General features: G+C 44.1%; 1 protein-coding gene across 5 annotated transcripts in view; it reads left to right on the plus strand.

Annotated features, from left to right (window-relative positions):
- Positions 1–12,818, plus strand: part of rapgef2b (Rap guanine nucleotide exchange factor 2b) — a 90,476-nt gene that overhangs the window by 12,149 nt on the left and 65,509 nt on the right. For all 5 annotated transcript variants that reach the window (XM_079268854.1, XM_079268857.1, XM_079268856.1 and 2 more), the window contains exon 2: positions 12,512–12,582. In XM_079268854.1, the coding sequence (XP_079124980.1) occupies positions 12,512–12,582 (71 nt within the window). The remainder of the gene's footprint in view (positions 1–12,511; positions 12,583–12,818) is intronic.

Here is a 12,818-nt window from a genome sequence, read left to right on the forward strand (position 1 = left end):
TTATATTCAGTATCAGTCGTGCACATGCTTTCATGTGGCAAATTATGTCTCGTATAGATTTAAGTTTGTTTTTGAGCCGCTGTCTCTCTCGTCTGTTAAATCTGGCAGTGTTTGTTCTGTACCACTTAGCACTGCAGGTACTTATTGCATGTGTACTGCAGTATCCATGTATTGACATGTTGGTAATCTTATCTAACGTTATCGGCAATGTTTGCTAACTTTCCATGATTTGGTTCAGCCCTTGTGTACAAAAAATGGGACGTCCATGTGTTTTGGTAAAAAAATAAGAAGACAGCCGAAGTATCCCATCCACTATCGGGGGGAAAAACTTAAAAAGGGCATCTGATTAAATGCATGATTACGTGAATGGTGAAATGACAAACTATGCAAATGTGTTCAGTCGAGATAACATCTATTAACATTCTCAAAATGTCCTTTCCCTTACATGGGTTTCGTTTTAAAGTGATGGCTATTAAAATGGATCCTTTTGTGCCGCCACAACGACGTCAACCAGACATGCTCCTGAACAACTGTACAGGACGTTTAAGGTGGGATTTCAAACTCTAATGTCCCTCTGGGATGTTTTGGGGCCCTGAGGCCCTAAAAGACAAATCTTGTCTGAAAGCAGCTCTCGTATTGAAAGAGTTTCTCCGGTTGTTCCCTAGCAACCAGCAGCCAGCGCAGCATTGTAATGCTGGAATTACATTATGCAGAAGGCCGTGAGAGAAAGCGGCACAGATTTTTTAAAGATTATTGAATTCCATAAGTATTTCAATGAGATTAATGGCTGCACAGTCAAACAGATGCAGTCAAAGTATTGAACCCAGGCGGGGTCAGGAATCAGTGTTGTTTTTCTCCCATTGTGGAACTCTGGGGGATTTTTAGTTACCCTCCTCCGGCCTTTGGCTTCTATTTGTGTCACATTAATTGGACAGAAGCAAGGGGGGAGCTGGAACCAAGCATTTTTGGATCATTTAGGACACCAAGCAAGCCACTTTCCCCGGGAAGATTACAGCACATCCCCGTCCCGTTTTGTCCACTCCTACCCTTTGCTCCTTGTTTTCGCTTTGAGCTCTCATGAATTGATCTTTTTACACGATGTTGCGTAACTTTGTGATGATTGCGCGGCACCTCTTTGAGGCCTTTGTTTGAGCGAGATGGAGCGGGTTTCATTTGGCCGGACAGTTGGCTTTGTTCCCGGGTACGGACCTGCTACGATGAGGTTCAATGACGGAGCTGAGAGATCTCTTTGTGCCTGTCCAGTATTGGTCAGAGTCTACCGTTGAATTCACATTGAGCCATTGTTGTGGTAAAGGCTGTATGTTTATGGACAAAGTGACTGTGGTGGTTTTTACCCAAGATGATCTGATGATTAGTAGTCATTAAAACAAAAATATAAGATTTATATTGCTTTTTCCTCAAAAATATTACGTTTACTACAATGTAATGACAAGAAAGAGCAGCGGCTTTTCACATTTAAGACCAACACATCAAATGTTTGGCATGTTGCCTGAAACATTTCCTTAGTTTAATAATTGGCAATTGATGAAACTCTTCATACCACAGGAAAGCACATAAACTATCTTTCGTAGCTGCATCATTGCATCACTCTCTACACTGAGATTCCAAGACAGGATTTATTGTTATTATCAGCGGTGTAGAGACCTATTGTAGATGCTGTTTATCGTTGGGTACAGTGGTTGACTCTGAACAAGGCTGCGGTGGTCGTGGTGCAGCGCTGTGGTCACAGACTGCGTCAAGAGGCTGTTTACTTGTATGGAGTCGGCTTCAGGGACAAATAATGGTCCTGATTTTGGTGTGAAATCGTGACTTGTGTTCCGCCCAGACGGAGGAAAGATAAGATGTCAAGAAAATAAACTCCAAAGACGAACTGTTAACTTCAGGACTTTCTCAAGGTAGATGCAACTATTTCAAACGTTAAACGTCTATAATCAATATGTGTCCAGTGACAATGGGTCACTCGCTGTGATGAGCTTTCAGAGGATTAACACCCAAATCTGCAGCTCCCCATTACTTAGCGTAGCTTTACAGCAAGTTTCAGCTGTCCAGGCCTCAACTTTACTGTTTTGATACACTCTCACAGCAGGCAGCTGTTTTCAGAGAAAAAGCTCAACAAACCCACATTGCACTATCTGCTTGAGCACCGAACCGGAGACAAACACAGTTAGACGATAACGTAGTGGAGCATTATCAGCTAAAGAGACACATTTTCCCAGAGGAGTTGGCGGATACCGAAAACGGAGCTGAAAGAGTGCGACTACTGGACAGAAACACGGCTCCAAATGAATAATCTCTTTGTGAATGGCCAAAATCAGTCATAACAAATGTCACATCCCTGCTCTGCTTCATGAAATATGAATGGCGGCTTAATACATGTTTGGAGGAACTGCTAAATTTTTAGATCCAAACATTCAAAAGTACGACGCCATGCTCAATCAAGACGGTGCGAGATTGGAGATCTTTAATGTATTCTTGTGATGCTGTTGATGGCGTTGACTTCTTGCCCTGTGTAGCAGCACTCTGGTATTACGGGGTGTGACCGAGTCGGCAAATATCATTCAGTGCTAATTAGATCGCTGTGAGATCCTGTATGAGTGTGGCTTGACTAATGCTATGTGGATAATATTAAAATGGCACCAGATGGATGCAGGAAAGTTCATTCTTACTTTCTGGACAACTTGACTTGTTTTCACCCTCGAGGATGACGGCGCAGCATCGTGTCCTGACACGGTATTCTGAATTGGTAATGGATACACGTGCTCAAAGCAAGAAATTAGCTTGTCTTACCTCGTGCACTTCTTTATTAAGCAAAATAATAAAATGTTCTGCACTTGGGCTGCGAACAATGCAGCTCTTCCTTATTGCTGTCCAGAAGCTCCTTCCTCATTCCCCCCATAAATTATTTCCTCTCTTACTGCGTAACTTAAAGCAACTCTTCCACTTTCTCACCCGAGAGGGATGTTTGTCTTGTGCTGGTTTGCTATCATGCCGCCATCAGAGTGAGATAGTAGTTATCCTCCACACAGTCTTCACTGTGAAATGTATTTTGACATGCCACGATGATACTCAAGCGGACTCTTTATATAACATGATCTTTATCTTTCCAAGAGGTTGCTGGAGGTTTGAATGCACCACTCTATTTTCTGTTGGAATAAAGACACACACACACACACTTCCAAACCAACATCTGTGTTAGCTGCCTGCACTGAACAAAGCAGATGGGTTGAAGAGGTCAGCTAACGCGTAGCCTTCATTTTGATGTGAGTTACTGCTGAGACAAATTTGTCAGCTTCCTTACGAACGTGTGAAACCCCCTCTCTTGAATTGCTGCATATTTCTTTTTAAATACTTAATAAAACTATCTGCTGCTGCATATAATTTGCATGCCTCAAGCGGCCGAGTGCATTTTAGTTCTTGAGGGTTTTTCACTGGCAGGCGGCTCAAGTAGGTGCTGCTAAGCTCATTCACATGGCTCCCCGTGTCCTGTTCCAGCCAGCCACCGTGTCCACCAGCTGCCTGACCGCGGTGGGAAATAAACAGCGGCTCCCCGAGTGTTTTTTAAATTTCCCCTCTGACTGCGAAGTTGTTTTCGGCTCCACCGGGCCACTTCAGCCACTCGCCGCCATTCAGGGCTGTAATCCTAACTCAATAAACTCCATCAAGCTGGCGTAGGAGTGAAAGTGGAGGATGGCTGGATGTATGAGGCAAAGAAGAGTCCCATCTTCGTCTTAAACACTCCTGAACAGGTGGCGGTGGCAGTGCGATTGTTTGTGCGGCGCTTAATTCAGCGTTATTCAGGAGAGAGGGCCATGTGCGCTGCTAGCTTAACCTGTTGAGTTAACACCAAGGGCTTACTGTTAATTAGACGGCTAATTAGCTTTGTGTAGTCGGTGCCAACTTCATTCAGGTGGCACATGGTTTTAACGGAGTGGCAAAACATGTCTTACTCAGTCTTTATCATATCAATATATAACTTCAAATTGTAGCGAGCAACATTTATACAGGTTTAATGACGAGTTGTATTCTGTCTCGATCCTTTTTATTTTTGAACTCTTTTGAAGGATAAACTTTTTTTTTCCCCCACCCCAAAGGAATGAATGTAGTGTTTTATAAATGAGCCGGTGAAGGCCTTTGCTATCGTGGCGTGCTGTGTCTTTGTAAAACGGTCGCTCAGACCTCGACGGTCGCAGATAGCGGCGTAGTGGCTCGCTCGTCACCGTGTGACCTTGTTGTAGCCCACAAAGCCTCCACCTGCTCGCTCACACGGGCTAATGGATAAAAATACCCGGCAGATCCCACACTCTCTGTCAATAGAGATTCAAGGACAGCTGCCGGGCCACCCTGTTAACACGGGGAATGTACCAACAAAGGCAAGGGAATGCACACACACACACACACACACACACACACGCAAATATTAACACAAACAGAGACAGACATGCACCCAGTGGAACATCATACCGCTGCTGCCCCCCCCCCCCCCCCCCCGAGGTGTATGATGATGAGTGTTGTGCACATTTTGAATAAACTGCCGTCGCTGCTGTTTTTGTCTGCTTCGGGGGGGGGGGGGCGGTCTTCCTCAGTCCCACTTGGCACACAGATACAGGCACGCCGCGGCAGTTTGTGCTGAACAGACAATATAATGCAATATATTGCCATTAGCGGATGCTGCACCGTAAGCAACGTGACCTTCCAACCTTCGACACGGGCTGTCTGACTCCCAGCGGTCTGTTTACCTCGTTACGCGGCTACAGGCCGTTTACCTCCTCGTAGCTCTGCCCTCGTCACGAAGCCCCGACACCCACTTCACGTTGTTATTCAGCCGTATGCTCTTCATTAGACAGCCAGACATTGATGGGACTGACATTTCATTTTATGCAAAGCCGCATTAAAGTCCAGCGTGGACGATCTAGAACAGGATTGGGTTGACTTTTTTTCTTTTTTTTGTTATGGAAATGACATTTAGCTGTTTAGCTAATGAACCCCTCGAAGACCTGAGGGGCAGTGTGCTTTGATGTACTGTCATATGTAAATTATGGCTGTAACTGACAATTATATTTCTCATGGTTTAATCTTTTGACATATGACGTGTCAGAAGATAGTGATTGTTGAGATTTTCTAACCCCAAATGTCAAATAATTGACAAATCATTTCAAGTAAATTCATTTAATTTTTAAAACCACGAGGGGTGATTTATACTTAAAGACTTCAAATATAACTTACTGTGTGGCAGGCCAAGCACATTGCATGTTTTTGTCATCATGTTTAAGCTTGAACTTTATCTTTTTTTTGGAGGCAACTGCTGAAATATTCTACAAGGAATATTAAAGAACATTTTTAGAGACATTTCTTTTATAGACCAAACAATTAGCAGATGAGTTGATGATGACAATAGCTGTTAGTTGCAGCCCTAGTGTATTTTCGGACTGCTAGTGTCCCAGATCCACGGCCCCAATAGTTGACCCAGATGGCTCCGCCACACTTGGTATGCTATATCGTACCTCACAAAGGTTAGCGAGCAGCAGGGGGTGGCAGGCACGGCAGAGGTGGCCTCTTTAGGCCTCGTGTGTGTGTGTGACATTATCTAGCCAGTGTCATCTGAGGAATGCACGGCTCACCCCGGCCCGACACACAAGACGGGGCCGTCCGCTGTCTCGGTAACAAGATCCAGGAACACCGACGCTTTACTGAACGAGGGGTCGCTGGCGTAGAAAGGCGAACCAAAACTTCCAAAAGGAATGTTCCGGATCATGGCCTGGTGTCGGGCTGCACAAAAACCAATGAATGACTGCGTGAATTAATTTCCCAATTACAGGAGGCTACATTTGATCGAATAGAAATACATTTGATTTGCTTTAATACGTCAAGTTCTGAGGTATTGGACCTCTGTTTTAGTTAATGACTGGATGTTTTAATTGCATTATTTTCACTCACAAGTCGAGAGTTTTGTGCACTTAATCAGCGCTTGCCCCTGTTGCACCGTCCTGTTCTCGTTTAGGTTTTTAAGCTCACGAGGATCCAAAACTAATCTGGGGATGGAAAGTGTGTCGCGTCGATGCTCCACAGTTTGTTGTATTTGAACCAACAAGCGTCAGAGCGCAGGCCCGCCGCTCTGCTCCGACCGCCACCGCGGACAGAAAGGGAAGGATCACAATTCGCCAGTGAGCTGTCGCTCGGCGTGAATACTCGGTCAGAGGAGTTCTTTACAAGTCGCCTGGCAGTGCTGACAGACGCGCATATGCCTCACAGTAGGCGGCCGGGCTGGTTCCTCTCTCGCCTCCTCTGTTGGCTTAATGTAAATGGCAGTAGAGTGGGCAGGCAGCCAAGTGAAATAGGGAGAGAAATAATGCATGAATGGTGTTTTTCACTTCTTTCAGAGGCTGAAGATTGATTGGGACGCACCGACGCAAACGATTTCAGTCCCGACAGCGGTGCCGATCCAACGCCAGCGTTTGATTAATACGCTGTCTGCCTCACTGTGTGAAAGTGACGGGGAGCCTTATTGTACGTGCGAGGCAACATCAGGCTTCACTTAAACATTGCTTTCCTGACTTAATAAAACATCACGCAACAAATAAACCGTTAGAACTGTGCTGAATAGTTTTGTATTATTCAAATATTATCTGTTTCACCAGCAACTTGCTTAATAAATCTTCAAAATGAAAAGGAATTATATTCTTCAAGTGTGAACATTTTTAATGCAGCATTTTTAACATCAATAGTATACAAAGATGGAATTTAATGGAATAGATCAGCACCATTGATACCGATACCCGATCCAGCTGTTTGAGTCGGTATCGGCCTGATATTGGTTGTGATTTTGATTTATATCAATTTGTACTCTCACTCTTAGACAACTAGACATGACACAATTGGTCAGTCAGTCAGTCGGCAAAACACTTAGTTTTCTCAAGCAAAGATGTCAGATATCTGCTGGTTTCAGCTTCTCAAACGTGAGGATTTGCTGCTTCTCTCTGTTGTGTACCCTTGTGATGCAGATTAAAGCACCTCCACTGATTCTCGATCTTTCAGGTGAAACTACGACATGTTTCGCGGCTCGGGTCAGAAAGTAACAAACATGTAATCGGGCTCACTGGATGGAAGGATTTCATGCGCGAATGCAGACGGCCGGGGATGTAAATGTTGTCAACGGAGGAGACACGATCATTGATTTACTCTGCTGGGTGACTCGGTGAGGGCAGCGCGCCACTGTAACAGCTTCTGTGTGTCTAGTTTTATGGGGTTATAACACTTAATCGGTCATTCCTACAATATATAAAAACATAACCTCATGATGCATCAGTCCCTAGACACACCTTAACACATCAGCCTTTCTCCTGTACCAGTTACTGCTCTATCAAAGGCAGTTTATTTTATTTTTTACAGTAGTTTACGTCATCACGATTTGTAGTTTAAACGGGATTGTTGATTCAATATTGGGATCTGACCATCAATCTGCTCGGGTCATCAGTAATCTCCTTCACCTCCCTGCCTGAGACTTTAATTTACCCCCCCCCCCCCCTCCCACAGCGTCCCACTGTCTTTGAAAGGTTGCAGCCCAGCTCTTTGATGTGTCTCTACAGTGGGTGATGGATGCATGCAGAGGTCCGCTATCTGCACTCAGCCAGAGCTAAACGAATAAAAGGATTGACCATTTGTGCGACAGTGAAAGAGCCCGACTGGAGGAAAGCTTCCTATCTGGCCAACAGACACCGTGGTGTTAAGAGATAAGGAAAACAGAGGCACTTCTTAACCACAGGGTCACCCAGGGCTGTTGAATTCACGCTGAATTAATAGAAACAAATACTGAATTACAGTCGCAACTGCCTTCTTTACAATCTACCGTAATAATCATTTCAGGTCATTTATCAAGCAAATAAGGTCAGTAAATGTTAAGTTATGTCAATTTGCTTCTTTTTTTTTTTTTACATTTTTTGGCTATTGGTCGGGCAAAACAAATCATTTGAAGACGTCACTACTCTGGCGTTTCATAGACAAACCCATCAAACGATGAATTGAGAACATAATGGCACTGATTGTTTTTTGCAGCCCTATCTTAGAGGTAAAGCTGTCAGGCAGCAACCTGTACCTGAGGTATTCCTGCTATCACAGCTTTGCAAATCATGTCACAACATGTCAGAAAAGACTGCAATATAGTCACTCTTTATTTTAGGGCTGCAACACTGAGTTGATTAATCAGTCAAGTAAAAATCAAAGACTTTTTCTTGTTCCAGGTTTTTTTTTGGTCCTATATGTCCACAATTGATTGTTTTAGATTGACAGTCAGATAGAGCCTTGCGTCTAAGGAATCGTGAATGTTATTTTTTATCACATTTTTCTTCCATTTCATAGACCAACCGATTAATCAAGAAAATACGAGTCATATTAATTAATAGCAGTCATTACTTGCAGCCCTATTTAGATCCACGCCAGGCTAATCCATAAGCACAAGCATCTCTGGTCCCATGCACAGTTTTGAACATTTTAACAAATGTGGGAAAACGATATCCTTTCTTCGGGACTCTGATCACTGAGCTTTTCTTTTTGCTCAGATGTCTTTCCGTGTGCAACCGTATTCACAATCGCAGCAACCTCTCCTGTTAGAAGTGTCAATGAACACAATGCGGGGGAAAAAACCATCACAACTTCCTCAGCCCACTGAATGCTTTGCCACTCAGCAGGCTGGCACGGGGCCCGGCCCTGCACCCTCTGCCCCTTAGAGCCCAAACACAATGGAGGACGTCTTAAGCCGGTCGTACGTGTGTGATTTCGTGCCCCGAGCGGGGAACTCAAGGCACGCTATTGTTTAATCTGCATCCAGGAGGGGAAATGCCTCCACTGGTTTGGCTGCATTGCACTGCTACCATCCGTCTCACAAATAAAGGTGCAAAGCGATGCCTGGAATAACACGGGGAAGAGAGCTTCTGTTGACGGCATGTAGCTGGCATGCGAGGAATGTCATTCCTTGCGTCTGCAAGGTTTTACCCAGAACAGCTTCTTGGTATGTTTTTCCCTCCGCGGGGGCCACCTGTGTTCCTGGAAGGATTAGTTCAGAGGCGGAGGGATTAGCCGGTGTTACTGGTGTAGCCGGGGAGTTTTTATTTTTAAATGAACATGCTTTGTCTTTACTCGGCTCACACAATGAGCAGAGTTTTGGCTAAATGTAGCTTCGTCAGCATGGCCTCGTTTCAGCTGCCCACTGCTCTTGATCTGTTTTCTGTTCTGTGAGATTCTGTTGGTACTGCCTTCAGCCAAAGATGTGGTGATGATGAAAGCGTAGATCAAACACCCTCTGCTTTTGATCTCTCTGCTAAGAAACAAAAGCCTCTAAATCTGCTGTGAGAATAATGAAAGTCCATGTTCGGTGTTTTGTTTTGTTGAGCGTTAAATTGTTTGAAACAAACAAATGAATTGCTTGAAAAAGCACAGAAACCGTCATTGAAATGGTGGCGGTTCTGTTGTGATTTGATCCTCTCCATGTCCTAAAACCATCACGTATCCTCTCCTCTGCACTTTGTGGTGATTGTGTTTGGCGCCGTCTGAAAGGAGACCAGAAACTGTAGGGCCCAGTGAGTGAGTGGGTAAAGATGGGGTCCTTCGCATTCTTTCCAGACACTCGATCTGAAATATTTGAGACTGAAGCCACAATTGCTGGTTTTGCATGTTTCTTCCTGTGAGGCTGCGTTTGAGTGGCGCTGTTCACAGTGACGTCACCGTGGAGGAGAAAAGAAACCTGCAGCACTGCCTCCTAGTGGTGACCTTGTGCCTGCATTATTACATACTCTCTGCTGAAGAAGTGAATTCCTTCTTTTCACAGTCAAAGTCCATCTGCGAGTTGTTTCTTTCCATCTTCTCCACTCGAGAGACAAGTAATCACTTTTTATGTGTCTATAATTGATGTAAGTTCTAGGTTTTTAAAGTTTCAATGAGGTTTAAGCTAAGGGGACTGAGTTCAATGATTACCCTGGCAAAAACAATTACAATTTATGATACCCATAATCATCAATCTGTGTTTAAAACTCTTAAAATGACATCTACAACATACTGGAAACACTTGGTGAAGAGTCTGACTCTGATTATTGTTGTAGGTCTGCTCTATTTTTCACTTCTCCACCATAATACAGAGCTCGACGGCTTTTTCAAGTCACGCATGTAACGATTTTTTCACGATTATCCCAATAATAGAAATTCACCGCAATCAGTTTACTGTGTTTTAAAAACAAATCTTGATCCACTATAAAAATCCTATACTGTTCCATCCCTAGCTCAAGATACTTTTATTGTGTCAACGTTTTTAATCGAAGGAAGGAATAAAGCAACTGGTTTCTCAAAAAAATCTATGAATGATTTTGACTTTTTCATTGCAGCATCTCGTGCTTTGGCGTTTACTCAAATGTGCCCAGTGACTGCAGGCTGCGGTTCCCTGGCCCCCCAGTAGGTGGCAGCGTGTGTCTGAACATTGGCTCAGTTGAACAGCTGCTCCTGTGCGGTGCTTGTTCCACTGACCACAGACACTTTGAACATCAGGGTCTGGTTCGTGAGGATATCACTGTGTGACGTAACGGGCAGCCCGTGAGGTCCGCTTCATAAAGAACAAACCCAAGCAACAAAGAGTCTGTGCTGACGTCAAGGGACCGAGACCCAGGCGAGTGGTTTCATAACCCAGTCTGGATACCGCTCTAGTTCTGCCTCACATGTTTGTTGACTATTGTAATTACATGGTGCACTTATTCCAGCTACTGAGTGTTTTTCCACTCCGTTGTTTCTAATGGGAACCTCTGAATTCAACCTTTTGAATTCACTTTCAACAGCAAACGTTGAAAGACGTTCTGGGCGCGTTACTTGTTTGCTTAATGGTTGTTTATTCTGTGAATCCAAGGTCATGTGCAGCTGAGTTTCTTGCATCCTTTTGTAGAGTGTGATATTCATAAAAATATTTCCAATGATGATCATTTTTATCAGACGTTTACTCACCAGGATCTTAGTCAGACGCTGCAGTTTGTATTTTATACATACAGTATATCATATACGAGTTTTCTTACATTGAACATCACATCAGAATTATTTTTTCAGTTGTTTGACTGAAAAAAAGATTTAGTTTTGTTGCAGAAGTTTCTATCGTTTTTCTATTTCTTAAATCAACTTTAAAGGGAAACTACATATTTGTCCTCTTACCTGTTTTGCTATTTATCATTTTTTTGTTGCGAGTCGCCTAGTTTTGTAGATATTGTCCGTAGAGATGACTATCTTCTCTTGAATATAGTGGGAATATGACACATAAAGTGCCAAAAAAACCACATTTGAAATGACGACCCGGTTACTGGAGATAATCCACAGACCTTGTTGTGAGCAGTTGCATCTCTTTCTACCGTAGTCTAACCCTTTAAACGTACCAAAGCTTCTAACATTGGTGTGATTCTGCCACTTTTCTCCTCTACTGACTGACACAGACTTTGGGAAACCAAACCGGCACAAACCAGAGTGTCATTCAGCTTCTGTGGTCAACATTTCATCCCATTTTTAATAAGCTTATGATTGCGGCGGGTCAGAAACACAACCCAGAGACAAGGTAGCCATTCTGTGTGATGTCATGCGTCTGTTTGTGTCTGGAGGGGATCTGAACACAGAGTCTCTTCACTCCGCTGTCGCCACATCTACCTCCAGTTGCCGCCGACAAAGACATCCCAGTAGCTGCAACCAGCGTCACAACAAACGCACACAAACACACACGGAGCCAGTGGGTACCAGCAGACAGTGGAGTCGCTGTACTGGCTGCCAGCGCTCAGAGAGAGCCACTTTGTTTCACCTCTGACTTGGATTCACGCCAAACAAGCCGAGAGTCGCTCACTGGGTCACTTGACGAAGTAATTGAATGGGGAGTTTATAGTTGTGCAGCGTAGTTCCTTTTATTTAATTTTCCTCCGCGAGGTGCTTTATTGCTTTCTAATCCGATGCTCGGACGCATAAATCAATGTCTCTGTCTGCGTGAAAGGTTTTCTGTTGTGCGAGTTGCCAGTTTGTCCACCGCTGAATGGATAAGCAGTAGTTTTAAGTGTCAGAGTGACGGCGTGATCATTACTCTGCTACCTTTTAGTGCGATTTTTGTCGATGCGTTTTGCTCGTTGGGATCGAGTCTGAGCGTTAAGCAGGTAGTTGATTGAAACGATTGATATTTAAATCACGTGGACTAAATATAACTCATGTCTCAGCCTTACCACTTTGTGTATTTGTATACGACAACCTGATACAGTTGATATTGTTAGCAAACAGTTGCCTGTTTACATATCTGCTCTTCAGCAGCTAAATGCTTCACTATGTTCACAAGCGAACATATTTGCCTGATGCGGCTGGAAAGAGGTCGATCAGAGTGAATCAAAACCGTTACACACACATCCATCCATTTTTCATGGAACAATATTGATTGTATAGCAGCTTTAAGGCTCTCGCTCTCAGCTCCTGTGTCTAACCGCGCCTCTCCTCTGTTCCTCAGGACCTGGAGATCGTCTACTCGTATCTCCACGGGATGGAGGCCTTGTCCAACCTGCGGGAGCACCAGCTGAGGTCAGTGTCTGCACAAGCTACTCCATGCGCATAACCTGGAGCTTGATATTCCAATCGCATGAATTTCAAATGCAAATTTAAACACTGGCAACTCCTCAGTGTCTGCTCCATGAAGGGTTGTAGTCGGGGGTGGAAAAATGAACGCGGAGCCGTCGGCCAAATGGTGGTGAGATTCGTCTGGTTTTGTAATCCAGCTGCCACTCTGCCCCTCCAACCACAGCTGGAATTATTTTATT

Source organism: Melanostigma gelatinosum (genome assembly GCF_949748355.1).
Source record: "Melanostigma gelatinosum genome assembly, chromosome: 5".
NCBI lineage: Eukaryota > Metazoa > Chordata > Actinopteri > Perciformes > Zoarcidae > Melanostigma > Melanostigma gelatinosum.